Source organism: Sceloporus occidentalis, unplaced genomic scaffold (genome assembly GCF_023333645.1).
Source record: "Sceloporus occidentalis isolate IW3139 unplaced genomic scaffold, rSceOcc1.0.p SCAF_2, whole genome shotgun sequence".
Lineage (NCBI taxonomy): Eukaryota > Metazoa > Chordata > Lepidosauria > Squamata > Phrynosomatidae > Sceloporus > Sceloporus occidentalis.
In genome coordinates, this window is record NW_028316982.1 from 239,368,003 (window position 1) to 239,387,463 (window position 19,461).

General features: G+C 40.4%; 1 protein-coding gene across 2 annotated transcripts in view; it reads left to right on the forward strand.

Annotated features, from left to right (window-relative positions):
• Window positions 1-436: 436 nt before the first annotated feature.
• UPK1B (uroplakin 1B) overlaps window positions 437-19,461 on the forward strand; it is a 30,452-nt gene continuing 11,427 nt past the window's right edge. Inside the window, exons 1-5 of one of the 2 annotated variants that reach the window (XM_089508187.1) lie at window positions 437-496; window positions 13,927-14,014; window positions 15,280-15,480; window positions 17,274-17,348; window positions 19,011-19,133. In XM_089508187.1, coding sequence (XP_089364313.1) covers window positions 13,946-14,014; window positions 15,280-15,480; window positions 17,274-17,348; window positions 19,011-19,133 — 468 coding nt within the window. In that variant the 5' untranslated portion in view covers window positions 437-496; window positions 13,927-13,945. Of the gene's footprint in view, window positions 497-6,915; window positions 6,978-13,926; window positions 14,015-15,279; window positions 15,481-17,273; window positions 17,349-19,010; window positions 19,134-19,461 lie in introns of those variants that run through there. The other variant, XM_089508189.1, reaches the window with a different exon arrangement.

Here is a 19,461-nt window from a genome sequence, read left to right on the forward strand (position 1 = left end):
GAGGCAAAATAAAGAAATCGCAAACCCAGTTGTTTTAATTTCTTGCTCTTAGGCAAAACATGTTTTTAAATTCTATTTTTCTTCTCTGTTCAGAATGCTTTCTTTGTCTGTGCTCAGTAGAAATGGTGACAGCCATTTATATGTTTTTCTTGTTTGTCTTATATATTCACTTTAAAAGCATTTATATAGATGAGTCACATGTGTGAAAAAACGTAAGAATAGAAATAGCACAGAATTTGGTGAATGGGTATGTGTACAATAACAACATTCCGGTATAATCAGAGAATCTTGTAGCCAGAGACACCCACTGGCCCAACTGTACCTGAAGAACAGGTTGGGCCAGATCTAGGACTGGCTCATGTGATGTGCCCCCTTACCAATCATATGCCATCATTCTTAGGTGCCTTCTGCTCTTTTAAAGGGTGACCAAGGGTGAACAAACTGAATGCTGTGTAGAAGTGTTGAGGCTGAAACAGTGGAGGAAGGAGGGTGGAAGGTGAGTAAAGATTTCCTGAGCCACTGAGTTGTTTTACTAATATATGTTAGATTCTAATGTTCTTCTCCATTATTATATTTAAATATTTAAAAGTTTGATAGAGGTTAGCCACTAGTGATTGTTAGAACAAAATAAAACTCAGCTCTATGTTGCTCCTTTCTGATAATACCTACTAAGGCTGCACACTTAATTGGGAACAAACCTGTTGAATTCAATAGCATTTACATTTGAGGAGACCTGCATGGTCTACTGAGTGGTCATCTCACTGTTAAGTTGCAGGTCTGTGCACAATTAAACTGCTTCATTTCATATAATTTTATCTGCACACAGGGTTGTAACTTGCAGCCTTTTATCCACTTCCTATAAGCAATAAACGTAGATGCTGATAATGATTATACCATTGAGCACTGTCACTTAATGACAGTACATGCTAAGAGAAAGGGGGAAAGCCTGTCTTAAAGAACAAGTGAAGAATTCAAATTTCCTTTTGTTTTCTGGGAATGAGAACAAGATAAAAGTAATGAGTTTCTCCTGATTCAGTAAAGTTAATAGAAATATGACAAGCACATGCTGTGAAGTTTTCTGCTTAGTTAATTCTTTTTAATGTTGTGATATGGATTGGTCTACCTTTACGCCTTTCTGCACTGCTTCTGAAGGAAGGTAGCCGTCACAATTGCTTTCTGGAAACAGCATTATTTTGAGAAGCTCACAGCTGTCTGAAGTACGTGTTTGTTCTCTAAGCTTTTCTAAACGATATGGTGTATCTATGCCTTTTGTGTAGAAATATCTCATTCCTCTGTCACTGCTGTAAACTTTCAAGTGAATGGAAATTAGGGTTGCTATAATTCTCTTCCACAAAACCAGGACAAAATGTAAGACATTCAAGAAAAATGGAGGACACAACCAACAAAAAGCCAAAAACATTAATAAATTAAAAAACAGTAATATAAACTCATGCTTCTCAGTCATGCTCAAAATGAAGGAGATTTTGACATTCTGCCTGGACAGAAGGTTGAAATGTAGTTTTGTGTGTTGGACTAGGACTCTGGAGACCAAAGTTCAATTTCCTGCCTATTGGGTGACCTTAGGCAAGTCACACACTCTCAGCCTCCTCAGTGGAAGGCCATGGCAAACCTCCTCTGAACAAATCTTGCCAAGAAAACCCCATCATAGATTTGCTTTAGGGTTTCCATAAGTCAGAAACAACTTGAAGGTACACAGCAACAAATAACAGTAACTGAGTACTGTATTTTTAAGTACAGTGGACAGCCCAGCATGGGAGACCAGGGTTCAAATCCCACCTCGGCCACAGAATCCCACTGGGTGACCTTGGGCAGGTCACACTCTCTTAGCCTCCTCAGGGGAAGATAAAGGCAACCCCCCCTTCTGAAGAAACTTGCCAAGGAAACTCATGACACACACATATATCTACCTATGTGTGTGAATATATTTGTGTATGTGTGTGTGGAGTTTGCCATTGCTATTCCCTGAGGCTGAGAGATTGTGACTCACACACATATGTACACCCACACATATCTATATACTTATGTGTGTCAATATATTTATGTGTGAATATCTCTTCCTCCCTCCCTCCCTCTCTCTCTCTCTCTCTCTCTGTGTATGTGTGTGTGTGGTTTGCCATTTCTATTCCCTGAGGCTGAGAGATTGTGACACTCTCTCTCTCTCTCTCACACACACACACACAGAGTCACACCACAGGTAGACAGATATGTGTGACTGCCTAGGTGTGTGTGTGTGTGTATTAAATACTAAATGCCTGGGAGTGTGGGTGAGATTTGTGGCTTTAAAATGCCTAGTTGGGCTGGGACATTTAGACCCTCCAATCTGGGATTGTTCCAGTTTTCTGGGACGTATGGTAACCCTAGTGGGAAAGGGTTGTCATGTCTTTAAGAAACCCATGAAGCCTGAAATCTTACTTGAAAGTCCCACTTGTTCCCAAATTAGCACACAAACATTGCAGACTAGCAAAGTGCTTTGTTTCATGTCTTTTCCCCATCTCCACTCTACCAGAAGCAGTTGATGCCTTTTTTCTAAAATATCTTTGAACATTGATGTTTTTACTGTATGCTATTCTAGAAGCCACAAACTATATGGTTAATACATAGAGGTGTGTGTGTGTGTGTAATTTAGGGCTACAGTTTGTGGGGATATATTCGAATATATTTTCAAAGCCATGGTTTTTCTACTTGCTTTTTAAAAAGGCCTCAATGCAAGCATTACATCTTCAGGTGCATAGTCTCACTTTAAAAAGATCAAACCTCTCTTCCTTCAGTGATGTTTTTGTGATCTATGAAATATCTTGACTGTGTTTATAGTATACTTTTGTGGGGGTCAAAAGACCAAGAGATAATTGGGTAATTATAGCAAACAACTTTTTCTCCCACTGGAGAAAAAGCAGAACTACTTTCCAGCAACAAAACTGTCAAAAGCTGGTGGATAAGATCACACCCTTAAGAACTTAAGACAGTACTTGTCTATTTGTATGAATGGCCACTCTTGTTCCTCTCGTTTCATGAAAAGGTCTATAATGAAAAAATTTCAGAAAGGCGCCATGCAAAATATACTTTGACGCTAATCCTGAACTAAATAGATACAAATAAATGAGATCAATTATTTATACTTCCCATTTCACTAGTTAGGAGTAGATTATTTCCACCACTTGGGTGTTACAGAGGTTGGGGTGAAACATTTCCTACCACCGGATGGGAAGTGGTTTGAAAATTGGTCTTTGGAGAAACAAAGGCATGGTTGTAACATAATGAAATGGGTTGAAGACAAGTTATGGCATGGATGAGTAACGTCAGTGCAGGGTGGGAGAACACTCTGCAGATCTTGAGAAAATTTTGTATTTGTTTTAGTATGCTCGGATGCCTCTCAATGGGGATATTGTAGCACCTGGTGTGAACAACACCTTGTCCTTAAAACTGATGAATAGCAAACTGAGAGGTTAGGCAAGAGCTTGCTCTTCGTCTAATACTCCTGGGTTGAAAGCTGGTCAGGTTCAGTTAAGTCATAGTGAGTAGTAGTAATACAGGGATGGGATGGTAGTGGATAGCCCTCAGCTACATGACTGAAATGGGGAAAGGAAGAGCTGAAATAACTGTACACATTCCACCCTGAAGACTGCAGTTCTTTCTTTCTTACTTCTGGATAAGTGCAACTAGATACAGCTGAATTTCCTTCTAAGTAAACATACATAAGATTACAAAAGCATTTTCAGGACTTGCCAAATCCAAGGGTGGAGAACAAAATAAAAGCCAAGTTTATTTTGTTCAAATTCTTCATTAACGAAAACACTTACTTCCAAATCGATTTGCTGAAGTTTAAACTAGAGCTGGGATCTGTCAATACATGTCCAGTCTAAATGCAAGGTGCCTGTGATGACATTAAAAGCCCTAAACAGCTTGCAATCTTTATATTTGAGGGAGTGCCTCTCTATATACATTCCTGCCTGCTGGGGGGCCCTCTGCTGTATTTCACTAATGAGGTGAGAATGTGAGTTAGGGCCTTCTCAATGGTGGCACCCCAATTATGGAATGCTGGAGGCCAAATGATCACCAATACTGGTTTCATTTAGGTACCAAATAAACCATAGCTAACTTATTTACTTCACAGTGCTTATGCACATGGTTTTAAACAGTTTCAACCTCTTTTAATTGGTTAATATGTTGAATAGATTTTAGTCAAATCATATTAAATTGTGTTAACTGGTTTTTATTGATTTTATTTGTATGCCACCTTGAGATCTTGTGTTATAGGAAGGGAGAGTAACAATAATAATATGCCAGAATCCTGTTGGGGCATTGCATGTTTGTAAGCGGACTTACATGTGGGGGAAATACAATAGTGAAGATGTGCAACATCCATATTCAGTATACGGCTAATGCTTTGTAACTACATAGCAAAGCCAGCAAAAGCACCAATGAACATTGGCTGCACTGCACAACCAAAGCTGAGTAGCTGATGTGCAACAGGGTTTTTTAGTACACATCGGTCACATAGCTTCACAATTCAGTAACTGTGTTTCTTAGTGCCTCTGCTACTAAATCTTTTGTTAAAGGGGAAATCATGATTTATGTAAATTCTGTTGTTTCAGTGGATGTGCTCTAGTCAGGACTAAGGGGATTTTGGCTAATAAGCTTGGATGGTTCCAGATTCCATCTATCTGGAATGCTGTTCCTACATGTGCGTGCACACATACACACTGGTATCCATTTTTATAATATGGATCTATAGATATTGTTGGAATGCAACTCTCATCATCCCTCATTTTTGGCTGTGCTGGCTAGGGCTGATGGGAGATGTAGTCTAGCAATAATTTGGTGGGCAACATGTTCCCCACCCTTGCTTCCCTAATGTGTGAACAACAACAAAGCAAAACAAAACAAAGCAAAACAAAACAAAACAAAACAAAAAAACCACAAAACCAAAAGCCATTTTTCTTAAAATCAGTAACAGATTTCCTTAGGGGTCCTAGGAGCTTATCGCTTGGTGTTTTAAATCAGCTTCAGCTGCCCAGGTTGCAGCCAGGACACAGGATGGAGGCGGGCATTATTGCACACTAAATTGCTGCTGAATCGCTGGCCGCCATCAGCCCAGGTCCCAGCCGGCTCCAAGCCATGCGCCACCAGCACTTTTTTTGAAGACAGAGAGCTTTCTGACTTCTAAAAAGTGCTGGTGGAGCATGGCTTGGAGCCGGCTGGGACCCGGGATGATGGCAGCCAGTGATTCAGTAGCAATTTAGTGTGCAATAATACCCACCTCTATCCTACATCCTGGCTGCAGCCTGGGAGGCTGGAACCAATTTAAAACGGCAAGTGATAAGCTCCCTAATGAATGGCATCACTGTAAACAGCACTTAACTTAGAGTGGCATTATGTGCAAGGAACCAGCTCTGTCTTCTTATACGAGTTCACAATCTCTGTACAGCAACAGAGGATGACAGTTAGGACCTTATTGCACTCACAATTTTCAACGTTCTGGGGACAGAAGGAGGACGCTTGTGTGCGTGCGCGTCCTGCAAAAAACGGAGTTTATCGCACACGAAGACGTCCTCCAAGAGGCCCCGTTCTGCCCCCCCGGCGCACACCCATTCGCGTCCAGTCCTGACGGGTGCCATTTTTTGCCGACGGAAGGTAATCCGTCAGGCAAAAATCACGCCTGTCAGGCCTGGACACGAACGGGTGCGCACCAGGGGGCGGAATGGGGCCTCTTGGAGGACGTCTTCGTGTGCGATAAACTCTGTTTTCTGTAGCACGCGCGCGCACTCGAGCGTCCTCCTTTCGTCCCCAGAATGTGTGTGCGATAAGGTCCAAAGTTAGGCAGGAAAGGAAGAGGCAAAAACTCTTTTTTTTTTTTTTTGGTATGAACATATATATGCTGCCAACTAGGCTAAATATAAGTTCATGAACTTTACTTCTCAATGCACATACTGACGATGTTGTCTTTTGTATCTTCTGCCTGATTGCTGACTGCTTCACATACTGATGGGTAAGCAGAAGAAGATTTAATTCACTACCATTCTCATAATATAATAGAGCAGACACAATTGTGGAACCAACTGAATGCAACTTGACACACTGCACAGGGCTTGTAGTGTGAAACTGGTTGGAGTGGACAGCATTTCCTTCAAACCTACAGATCCTATATTGTAAGACTCATTAACCCATTGAAGCTTTGGGGTCAGCTAGTTTGAAAGGATTTGAAGGATAGTATTACACTCAAAGCATTACTCTTACATTAGTATTTTTCTCTCCTGAACAAAAATGTATCCAGCATAAGTTAACACTGAGTGGTGAAGTAGTCATGACTCAGCCTGCTAGGGGTTTCAATTATAGCTTGTGACATTTCAAAGGATTAAAATATGTTTACTGTGAAGTGATCCAAGTGTTCAACTGTCTCTAACCCGTGCAAAATAATGCACTGCAGAAATATGCAGTTTGAAACTGCTTTAACTTCCATGGCTCCTGGGGTTTGTAGTTTGTTGTGGCACCAATGTTCTCTGACAGAGAAAGCTAAATATTTCACAAAACTACAAATCCCAGAATTCCATAGCATTGAGCCATGGCAATTAAAGTGGTGTCAAGTTGCATTATTTCTGCAGTGAAGGTGCAGCCCCCTTTAGCACATCATGTTGGGGTAGTGCACTTAGCTGTAGATTTCATTATATGTGAACTGGGGACCATGGTTCGGTGTTTGTAAACAAGCCAAGATTAAATCATGGTATCAAATTGCCTTCCAAATTGGTAAGGTGGGCAAAGTGTAGGCTACAGGTTACATGCAGTTCTTGGGACCCCAAAGAAGAGCCCTTGAAGCTGCCCTGAAGAAACCCAAAGCCCCTACACTTTCATATTTTAAAAATGTTTTTTTTTTTTTTGTCCCAAAGGGGAGAAGGAGGAGGGGAATCAGCTAAAAACAAAACCAGAAGTACATCGGGCATGCTAGTGTGACTTGTCAGGAGGTATGAATGCGAAAATTGGCCTCTGTCCCCTCCACTGTTTTAAACTCCTATCATACCCATGTTTAGAAGAATTTAACCATAATTCCTGGTTTCCACATCTCAAGAAACTATGCTTGAGGGTTGAACTCTACCTTGTTTTGATGCTCAAATTAAGGAATGAGCAAAGAGGCAGGTTCCTGCTGGTCATCCATATCCTGGTTGATTCAACCAATATTGTTGAGTTATTGTGATGTGCTAATACAGAGGTAGTGGTTTGACCATTAGACTATGAATCTGGAGATCAGGGATCAAATCTCAGCTCAGCCATATAACCTCAATGGGTGACCCTGGGCAAGTCACCCTCGCTCAGCCTCAGAGGATGGCACTGGCAAACCCTCTTTGAAGAAACTTGACAAGAAAACACTGTGATAGGTTTTGGTAAATTGGAACTGACTTGAAGGCACACAGCAACAGCAATACATATAATATATGGCATCCCATACAGCTACCAATATGGAATTTACAAAATTATGTTCCTGATAGATATACTTTTCACATAGTATTTTGTTGTAATTTCATTCTATTGAAGATGACAGGGATACAATTACAGTGGTACCCCGGGATACGAACGCACCGCGTTACGGAATTTCCGGGGTACGAAAATCTTAGATTTAAAAAAACTGTTCCGGGTTGCGAAGATTTTTTCGGCTTACGAACATTTTTTCGGCGCGTTTCGGCGCGAAATTCAAAAGCCGCCGCTAGCCGCTAGCGGCTTTCCAGCGGCTTTTCGGGGCTTTTCGGGTTGCGAAATGTATCGGGTTACGAACGGCGCCGCGGAACGAATTAAATTCGTAACCCGAGGGAGCACTGTAGTTTATTTTGTTGATGATGTTATCCACGCTTGAGTCGATCTCGACCCATGGTGACTCTGTAGATGAGACATCTCCAAGACTCTCTATGCTCCACTGCTCTGCTCAGGTCCTTAAGATTCATACCCATGACCTTAACAGAGTTCATCCATCTAGTTTATGGTCTTCCTCTCTTTCTGCTTCCCTCTACCTTTCCTAGCATTATTGTTTTTTTCCAGTGAGTCATGCATCCTCATGATGTGGCCAAAGTATGACAGCCTGAGTCTAGTCATCTTGATTTCCAGAGAAATTTCTGGTTTTATCTCTCTAGGACCCATTTGTTTGACTTATTGGCTGTCTATGGTAACCTCAACATTCTTCTCCAGCACCACATCACAAATGAATTCATTCTCTTCTTATCTGCTTTCTTAACTGTCCAGCTCTCACATCGAGACATCGCGCACACTTTTGTCCCCAATCTGGGCACGGGCAGGGGACGCATGTGGTTGAGTGAAAACACATTTTATCATGTGCCACACTATCCTCAAGGCAGCCCCATGCCATCGCCCAGTGCTAAGCTGTCCCTGATCAGGGCTCAGGCATGTGAATTTTGAAAGATGGGAGCTTTCCAGTAGAGCAAAATGAGCTAGTAGTAAGGTGTTATCTATGTATCTTAGATTGTTGATATTCCTTCCTGCTATTTTCACTCCCCCTCCTGCTTTTCATATACAGTTGGCCCTTCTTATACACGGATTTTTTATACACAGATTCAAGCATCCATGTTTGAAAATGTTCCAAAAAAGTATCAATTTCAAATATCAAACCTTGATTTTCCGTTTTTTATATGGGACACCATTTTGCTATGTCATTATATTTGATGGGACATGAACATACACAAATTTTGTTATACACGGGGGATCTTGGAAGTAAACCCCAGTGTATAACAAGGGTCCATTATAATATGTTCTGCATACAAGTTGAACAGATAGGATGAGAGGATGTAGCCTTGTCTGACCCCTTTGCTGATTGGGAACCATTCTTTTTCTCCATGTTCTGTCCTAACAGTGGCCTCCTGTCCTGAGTAAAGATTCCTCATTATGACTATCCGATGTGTTGGTACTCCCATGTCTTTAAGGGCATTCCATAGTCTTTCATGATCTATACAGTCAAAGGCCTTGCTATAGTCTATAAAGCACATGCTTTCTTTTGGAATTCCTTGGTGCACTCCATTAGCCACCATATGTTTGCAATGTGGTCCCTAGTGCCTCTTCCTTTCCTGAATTCTGCTTGCACCTCTGGGAGTTCTCTCTCCATGTATGGTTGGAGTCTATGTTGCAGGATTTTGAGCATGATTTTGTTTGCATGAGAGATTAGAGCTATGGTCCTATACTTGCTGCAGTCTTTTGTATTTCCTTTTTTGTGGGTGGGGATGTATATACTCCAGATGAATCTGTCTGCATAGGCAAGGAGCAAATTCTCAGGTTTCCTTGGTCTCCTCAACCAGTGCTGATCTTCCTTCTGACGTAGGCCAATACTCTTAGGGTGGCTGATGTTATTTTTCCTGTTTCTTCTCATGTTTCACTGGATCCTCCCAGTAGGAGAAGCAACCATGCCCCATATTGTTTTAACTAGCTAGCACTAGATCTATTTTATCTTTATATCACAATATATTTCTATCACACCGTATTTCTTTTAAAGAGTAGCTTTCTTACTTAAGAAAGCAGTGTGTGATTGCTTTACAGGGGAACAAACACTTTATAAACAGTCTGATATTCAAAAGGTCCCAATCCATAGTTCCTGCTGTGAATTCACACTCTGCTATCACAGCCTACCTTTTCATTTCACACGAGTAACTTACATTATTTTGCATTCTGTGCCAGGGCTGGGCAAATAGCCAAGTGAAAGCTGGAACTCTGGTGCTGAAAATGATCTTGTCTTGTGGGCCTTTTTGTTTTTGTTTTTTGGTAACAATAATAAAAACAGTACACACGCACAATATCTACACCATAAATACAATATACATGCTAATGTGAGGTCAGGTCAGAGCAATAGCTCTTGGGGGAATGGAAAGAAGCCTGTTCAACTTGATGATAAACAGGTCTGAGCAGGGGTGTTTGGGCTCTTTTTTCATGAAGGACAATATGACCTGATTCCAAGAGTCTTCAGGGCAGCAATAATGGCACAGACATCACTGGTTCAGGAGAAGAATACAGACCCAAGCATTTCAAAACTGGAGAGTGCAACCTCATCTGTCTTTACTGCTTGTTAGTATGTCCTCATTTTTCAGTGAGACTCCTCAATAAACATGCTTATCAGCAGTAATGACTCTCCTGAAGCTTTAGTAAAATTATGTATTTTTATGCCCAGATACTAATTTTGGTCAGCATTTAATGTGTCCCACTCAATACCTGATGGTGAAAATGCTGCATTTTTCTTGAGCAAGACTTCTGAGGTTACAACACAGCTAGAGATGAGAGAAAATAAAAAAGAGTACTTTCCCCATTAATCTATCTACATGATGCCCAAGAAAAAAACAAAGCTATTGCTGATCAAGTCTTGTTCTGTTCTGTAACTGTTTAACACAAGAAATCTCTATCAGAAATGTGAACAAAAATGTTATTTCCTCCCACAGTAAAGAGACTGATGAACGGGAAAGAAATACCACAATAGGCAAGTTGTAGATCTCTTTATGATTCCTTTAAGCCTCCATGGCTATGAGCAAAGGTGTACCTCCTTATAACAGAGACATTAGACTAGCACCATTACATAAGTGGCTCAAAAATGTCTTCTCTTGTAAGGGTCCTACAGCTAGAACCTTGACTTGACATATATAAGGAAATAAATATTGTATTTAAGAAAATATTCCCCATTTCTTTGCTAGAGTTGGATTTGAAGCTGGTAGGGAATGAGAGTGCCAATGAGAGTGCCAAGATGTTGTAGGTCAAGAAAAGGTAAAAATTTACCAGTTCTGGACTGAAGTAGGAGCAGAATTTTCTGTAGGAAGTGCAGTAGATCTCTTTGGACATCTGAGACATTAGGAACTAGACCAGTCATAGAAAAAGTGCAGTCCTCCAGATGCTGTTGGACTGCAACTCTCAGCATTCTTCATCATTGGCTATACTGGATAGAGTTGATGAAAGTTGCATTCCAATATCAGAGAGCCAAAATGTTCTTACACTTGGACTGCAAGCTGTTGCTGTAATGCTCCTAGCCTAGGTAAGACAGCATTGGACTTTACCACACAGGGGCTCCACAGAACATGTGTCCCAGGAGCCCTGTGTGATAACGTCTATTGTTTATAGGGCTTCATAAATCTTGTGCCAGTTGGTTTCATCAGTGTACAAGAATGATCTAATTGAAGCACAGATTTGAATAGTGCAATCAGGTGCAATTAAATACTGTAGAAATGCTTAATTAACCTCCCATCCACCCCAAAAGGTTAGACTTAAGATTTCATGGCTAATATTCAGTGTGGAGGAAGTTTCTTTAAAGTAGGAGGAAATGACAGTTGAGAGCAATTTACTTGCTGCTCCTGTTTAAAACTGAGATATCTTCAACTCATAACTACAGTTAAATCCTGTGTGAAAAATCTTTTTTCTATTATGTCTCTTCTTCATTAGAAGGGAGGAAAGAGCTGAGTTGGTAGAGATGAAGCCCACTTTTACTGGCTTTCTAAAATTTCTGTTTTCTATGCTAAGGTTCTCATCCTGTGGAACTCCCAATGTGGTTGGATTGCAGGTCTCAGAATCCCTCACTACTGGCCCTGCTGGCTGAGGTTTCTGGGAGTTAAAGCCCACAACATCTGGAGATTCAAGCTTGGGGACAGCAGTCACTTTCTCAAAGACTAGTTAAATTCAAAGACATAGCTGTGTTAGTCTGGAAAATCAGTATGCAAAGGGATCTTGTAGCACCTTTGAGACTAACTGAAAGAAAGAAGCTGGTAGCATGAGCTTTCATAGACTTGAGCCTACTTCCTCAGATGCATGAAAACTGGTTAAGATACTGCTGTGCTAGGACCAGACAAACTATGTGTCAAAATTATTTTCCCTGCACTCTCCCTCTTAGCAGACCACATTCTACATTAGTGTAAACCTACAGGATTTCTGTTTTTTCACATACAGGAGAAAGAATGCATGGGGTGTATCCACACTGTTGAAATAAAGCAGTTTGACAGCACTTTGACTGCCATGACTCTGTCATACAGAACCCTGGGATTTGTAGCTTGGTGAGGCTACCAGAGCTTTCTCGTTGGCCAGGCTGAATACCTCACCAAACTACAAATCCCAGGATTCCACAGGAAGGAGCCATGCAAGTTAAAGTGGTGTCAAACTGCTTTATTTCTGCCCTGTGCCTGGTCTCAGAGTAAGAGGAATGCTGTTGGAGAATGAATTACAGTACTTTGATTAAAATAGAACACTGAGCTTGTTAAATCTATGAGATTTGCCAACATGGGCATGTAGGAGTCTTGTGAAGGAGGCTGTGTAAAGTTCTTGCTTGGGACTGGAATGTGGATTAGGATCTTGAAAAATGCAATTTGTCCTTTTCCTGGTCTCCCATATTGTAGCTGCAACTAGTTGTTCACATTCTCTTCTTGGGCTTGTTCTTTCACAGTTTTTGTGGCATATTTCTCATTTTTGGCATGGGTGTGAGTTTCTCTCAACTAGAAAGGCTGAGTTTGTCTCTATCCACTGTGAAATAAGAGGTGACATTTTAACCATGCAGTAGAAGCCATAACCCAAGGTAAATGGAGCCTCCTACTCTGGATGTGGGTGTGAGGATCTGTGGAAAAACTTCGCACGTGCCACAGCAGTAGGCCTGGCAGCAAGCAAACATTATTTTAATTTAGGAATTGTAATCTTCAAGGAGGTGAAAATGTTGGAACTGAAGCACCTATATATAATATATTCCAAACCTAAGTCAAAAATATGGTATTGCAGTAGAAAGGAAAAACAGTTGCTCAGGCTGTAATCTGCCTTTGTAACTTCGCACTTCTGATGAGATTTCATGTAATGAGTAGGGTGGGACTATCCAATGCTGTGAATTTCTATCTATAAAATGATCATATCCTTATTTAGTTTGTTTATTTAAAAAATTAAGAATCACTCTCCTGTTCAGTGGGCTCCCATTATGTATGATTCAAGGCTCAATTCTCATTAAGTATGATTCAAAGACACATTTTTGGGTCCTAAATCACTTCTCTTTTTTCCATCCTAAACTAGAAGTGACCTCCTAATCATATCTGATCCCCACCTGCCAGAACAGGGAGGTGCAGCCCATAGAAATCTAGGGGCATATAAAATTGGGTGCTCAAGGCTCCTAAACACTCAGTTGTTGCCCACCATGATTTAAAGGGCACCTTATTGACTGCAGCATGTGATATAACCATGTGCTCTATATCTATCACCTACGGCAGCATGTCTGGATCATACATGAGGTGTTTGGGATTTATGGAGTTTTCTACTCCTAGGTTTGACTTATACTGAGATCAGATATAGTTTGGTCATTACCAAAAGATAATGAAACAGGTATTTGCTTGGTCATTACCTAAAGATAAACCTGGTTTTCTAAACCAGTGCTTCTTCAGCTGTCTGATGTGATGGACTTGTTTCCCCATCACCATCCCATTATGCCAGGGACTGACACTATATTTGTGTTCATTACCTACAACTGTTTCTTTCTTTCCTGGAGACTCATTACAGAGTAACATGGAATGGCTTGCAGACTGCCACGTTTCTATGGATCTTTACTTTGAATGCACTGTTCTAGATAACATTTGGTCCAACAAAAGGGCATCTCCTCTTTGCTTCACCTTTGTGCCAGGTTTCACATAATTTCTGGGTGTACTTTGAAAGTGATCCTACTGCCTGTGATGCGTCATTTCACCTCTTCCATGGGTAGGAATGAAAAGAATGTATAGCTCTGTTTACAGGAATGCCCAATAAAAAGGTATATGTATAACTTGTTCTGATGCAATTTATGAAGATTCTATCATAAACTAGATATACTTTATTGAAGAACTTTTCATGTGGCTTGCTTTCAGTGACAAAGACAGGAAAGCTGGCAAGAGACATGGTAGTCCTGAGTGAAACCACAGTACTGATAAATTTGTAACTCTCTTCTAGACTCTGTGACCAGTTCAAAATGGCAAAAGGTGATACTGGTGTAAGATGTTTCCAAGGCCTACTGATCTTGGGGAATGTTGTTCTGGGGGTAAGTGAATTTAAACTATGTAATCTGTGTAACAGGCTATGGGTATATAAATACAATGAGTAGCATTTTTCAGGTCCTTGCTATCAGTATGCTCTTCAAGAGACTACAAACCAGGGGTATAACAAATATTAGTCAATTTTCAGATACATGGCAAAAAGAGGTGTTCCGAGCCTTTAAAAAATGGTTTTCCAGCCAATAAAATGAGGATGTGGTGAGTTTTTTTGTTGTTTCTGACTTTTTTTTAACAAATTTCATTCATATTCAATCAAGTTTTTTAACGAAAATGACTGACATCCGGCTGCAGCCCAGCTCCAATGCTGGTCCCTGAACTCACTTTGACAGCCATTTTTCAAAGTCGAGAGCTTTCTAACTTTGCAAAATGGCCGCCGAAGCAAATTCAGGGACCAGCATTGGAGCTGGACTGCAGCCAGATGGCAGTTTTGAGGACAAAAGCCATGCAATAACACCAGTGTGCAGCTCAAATTAAGCTTGAATTCAGCAACAGTAAGAAGCTTTATTTAGCTTTGCGATAATCTCCCATATTTGCTTGTAAATTTTAAGAATGCTGATTTCTAAAACCCTACACAAACTAACCTTCCTGCACAACAAATCACTTGAGTCATTTTCATTTAGAGGAAAATACATCTGGCCCTCTGTATTCACAGATCTTTTATCCATGGATTCAACCATCCATCACTTGAAAATATATTTTTAAAAGTATACATTCCAAAAAGCAAATGTTGAGTTTGCCATTTTAAATAAGGGCCGTCATTTTACTGTGCCTTTGTATTTAGTAGAACTTGAGTATCCACACACACACACACACACACACACACCTCTATGAGGGGTCCATGAACCAAAGCCCAGTTACCAAGGGGCCATTGTACATCTTTTCTGCTTCAAGATGCTTTTTCTGTGCAGGAAAACCACATATTTTTGAACCAAAGAATTTTACCCAGTGAATATCCAAAGCACGGATAATGCTTGAAAATGTCCCAGATATTTTGGCAGAGCAGAGATAAATTGAGGGCATAATTTGCTGTTACAAATCAGAACTGAATAAGTGAAGATTTGCATCCCTACTCACAAGTTTGTGCAAGCATCTGTTTGTTTGTTTTTTACCTGGCATAACAGAAGAGAATTCAGTGCAAGCTTTGAACAGTGTATTCAGTTTGGAGCCTCAGGGAACTATGGTCAAATTAAAATTAAAACAAAGCCAAAAATAGTGTTTTAGGATGATGGTAATTTATGTCTTTGGTTCCCAGTGTTGTGGCCTCGCACTCATGGCAGAGTGCATATACTTCGTATCAGATCAACACACATTGTATCCATTGCTGGAAGCTACTGACAATGATGACATCTATGGAGCTGCCTGGATTGGGATCTTCACTGGCTTCTGTTTCTTTTGTCTATCTGTCCTTGGTATTGTTGGTGTCTTGAAGTCAAACAGGACAATGCTATTGGTGGTAAGCTGAATAGTAAATAATATTATGCAGCCTTCTCATGATCTAAGAATACTCTCAACCTTTTGCCTTACAGATGTTTTGGACTTCATCTTTCAGAAATCACATTCAGTGTGGCCAGGACCCAGAAATTATGTGAGCTGAAGTCCAAAGCATGTGGAAGATCAGCTTTGGAGTCAGGCAGCTGGGAGTTGGTGCATGCCTTACCTCCTCTCCCCCTCCCCAGAAGGAATTACAGACTCACAGCATTGTATAGTTAGAAGGGCCCCCATCTGGTTTAACCCCTGTCACTGCAGGACTGCACAGTTAAAGTATTCATGGCCAACTGCCTTTCAACCTCTGTTTCAAAACCACCTCTAAAAATAACCCATCACCTTCCAAGTTAATCTAGTGTTGAACAGCTCTTAGTGTCAAGGACTTCCTGACAGTGATAACTATGTGGGAGAAAGCAATGACTAGGTTGTCAAAGTAATATGTCTGCAGAGTTGCAGAAATGAGAATAATCATGGGTATTAACACTTTCTGAATAAATGAAACTCACTGCTGCAGCTTCCAGGTTGTCACAGTTCTAGCATGGAAGAAGTCTGAAACTATTTTTCCCCAGTTAGAGATATGTGCATAGTTTGCTGTCAATCATTGTGAAAGGTATGGCAAAAAAGAGAGAATTCATTGTACTTGAAGTAGATAATGTCCTCCTATATCTTGCCATCATCATCTCAGAAAACTCAGTTTTGTCACCGAAGGGAATGTATCTATGCATCTTAATCCTGAGGAGGGATATTTTTCATTTTACTGGATAAAACTGTTATGCAGTCAGCTCTTCTTTAAGGGATATTTTTAACTATTATAATGAAAGAAAATAATATTTATTAGAAACTATTTTTCAAATCTTGATTATCTAGCACCAGGTCACAGGCAGGGAATAGTTTCCACAATGTGGAATTTTTAAACAGATTTCTGTTATGTGACTGAAGGGCAAAAAGAAGTATTAATAATCATATCTTCTTCTCAAGTTTAGTTTACAAAGTCAGATATTTATAAGGGATCCTCTTATAATAGGATGCCTCTACCAGTGTTTGCAAAGAATCGTATGTGTGGAACAGAGGCCTGGTCCAGACGGAGGGGAAGGGACGCCCTTCACCCCTCTCTGTCTGTCTGTACAGATGAATAAGCCCTGACTCCTACTTCTGAAGCTCAAATCTGGATGTGGACAACTTTCAGGAGTGGGTGGGTGGGTGGACTGCAAAATACTGGGGATGTAACCATACATCTTTTTTCCCATTTTCCTCCAAGTTTGGGTAGTGCAAAAATTGTTTTGCTTCTAAATGGTTCATAGTGTTCCTGAAGCCTGGAGGGATTGTGGGGTTATTTCATTGCATGGGATGGTTCACCCCATCCCATTTCAGGCCTTGAGAAGCCATTTTTTCCATAAGGGAAAGGGCCAAAAACATGTTCCCCTCAAAATGTGTTGAAACGACTCATACTACCCCTTTGGAGAGGAGGCTGTTATGAACATTTGGTGTAAAAAACATTTTGGAATCATCGTCTTCAAATTTCGGTAGTGGATTGCAGGGACTTTTGGGGAATGCAAGGACAGCATTTGGAGGGGCACATGTAACCACGGGCAGCATTTTTCCCACACGTGTTTCACATCTTGTTCCTGTGAGGAATAAAGAAAGCAAAGGTGGAAGCCTTCTCCAGAAGCATTATTTCTTTCCCTTGCAGATCTAAATCTGAGATTTGAGTGTGCTTAATGTTCTGTCTGATAAGTGATGAGTATTTTGTTTTGTTTTCAGTACATCATTCTGATGATGATTGTCTTTGCTTTTGAAGTTGCCTCCAGCATCACAGCAGTTGTGCATCGAGACTTTGTAAGTACTCTGTTCTCTCAGATGCTCTCACCTTTTAGACTTGAGATTCAAAGGATGCAGGATTGGGACACAGCTCTGAAAAAAGTTTGAAACTGTAAACAGAAATAGAGATAATGGCAGAGGGCATATTTGTGGGAGGCAAGGACTTAATGAGATGTTATAGTTTTAATTATTGCAAGGTGATCTGTTTAGACCCAAAGAAAATAAAATTTCCCTGCCCACATTTGGGTACCCAGTGAACAGTGGTGGGGAAAGTATGTCCTCTGATCCTGTTAAGCAGTATCAGAGCCTCTCCAGATTAAAAACATGGCCAAAAAAAATCCCAGCCAATACACACACAGAGAGAGACATACAAGCCACCACAAAAACAAGATGGTTGACTCCAGGTCCCACTATTGCCCAACACACTGATCTCCCAAAAGTCACAAAAATTGGATATATTTGTCCAGATTCCCAGGACCAGAACTGCCTTTCTTCCTGCCACATTGGCCTATAGGATGGGGGTTCAAGGAAGGAAATTTGCACCCCACCCTTGCAATAAGAGAATCAACTGGATTTGTAGCCCAAAGAAGTGTGGAGATGAACTATATAGGAACATTGGTACATAGTGGGTCAAATCATGAAAGCATCTGGCCCAGTACTGCCAAATCTAGCTACTAGCAGCTGTACCGGTTTCAGGAAAAAAAAATTCAGAACTCTATTTCAGGTCTCCCATGCAAATACAAACTCATCCGAAATCAGACTTCAGGGTGTTATGGAGATATAATTTTATTATATATTAAGATATAATTGTATTACATATTTTATTCATGTTGATCATTTGCAAACAAGTACTGGGTTGTCTCTTGCTCAGAGGAAGCAATTAAAAGTCACCTTGTCAAATGTTTCCATTGATTTATGTATTTATTTGCGTATTTGCTTATTTGTTTCTAATATTTCATGGTGTAGTGGTCTGAGCATTAAACTATGACCCTGGAGATCAGGGTTTGATTCCCCCACTCAAGCATAGGAACCCACTGGGTGACCTTGGTCAAATCATACTCTCTCAGCCTTAGAAGATGGCAATGGCAAACCCCTGCTAAAGAAACCTAGCAAAAAAAACCTATGATAGTATCACCCTAGAGTTGCCATAAATCAAAACTGACTTGTAAGTACACAACAACAACAACAAAGTGTTTTTGTATTGCCTCCCATCCCACAAGGGTGTTTGAGGTGATGAACAAATAAAAATAAATTAAAACAATACAATTTAAAAAAAAACATTAAAATACTCTTTAGCTTCTATAAGTTGTTTACAATCCTAGAATCCCATTTTAAATCCATTAAAATAGAAAATTCAAATATTGAATGCTATACAGAACAGCATGGCTGCCCACTGGAAGCTTAAAAGATATGGGGTCAGCCTGACTTTCTTGGCTGGGAGTTTCACAGTCAAGGTGCTAATACAGAGAAAGTATGTTTTTGATTAAGTAGTGTCCTGTCAAACTTTGGATGGGGGCATCTGCTAGTTATGTATAAACTTAACACTATGTAGCAGAAGAGAGAATTTAACTGTAAATACTGAGCAACATAATGTTGGATTTTGTTAGGAAGTCTACAGTCTTTTCCAGAAAAGAGTCTGTTTAACTCTTCTACTTCCTCTCCCCTCTTGTTGTTGTGTAGCTCACACCCAATCTCTTCTTGAAGCAAATGCTGGAGAAATATCAGAACCCAAATCCAGAGAACAATGATGACAAATGGAAGAGTGAGGGTGTCACCAGGACGTGGAATCGTCTCATGGTGCAGGTAATGATAACTTATAGTGAACCTGGGGTTGTAGTCTTCTGAAGCATTAAGAATGCTTTTATAAATATTTCAGGACTCACTTAATGATCTTGCTTTCCCTGCCTTTTAAATGAAAAGGTTCCTGCTGAACATATGCAGCTGTGCTTTGTGTGAATGTTAAAAATGAAATGCTCTTAATGTCTTAACTCTTCTAAGATTTTTGGCATGTTTTTGAAGTCTTGTTCAGGTATTATAATTACTGGTAGGGAGAACATGTACGTGTAGCACAGCAAATTACTCTGCCCTTAATATAATGCATGCCAAGTATTCCTTCCCTTGGTATCTATGC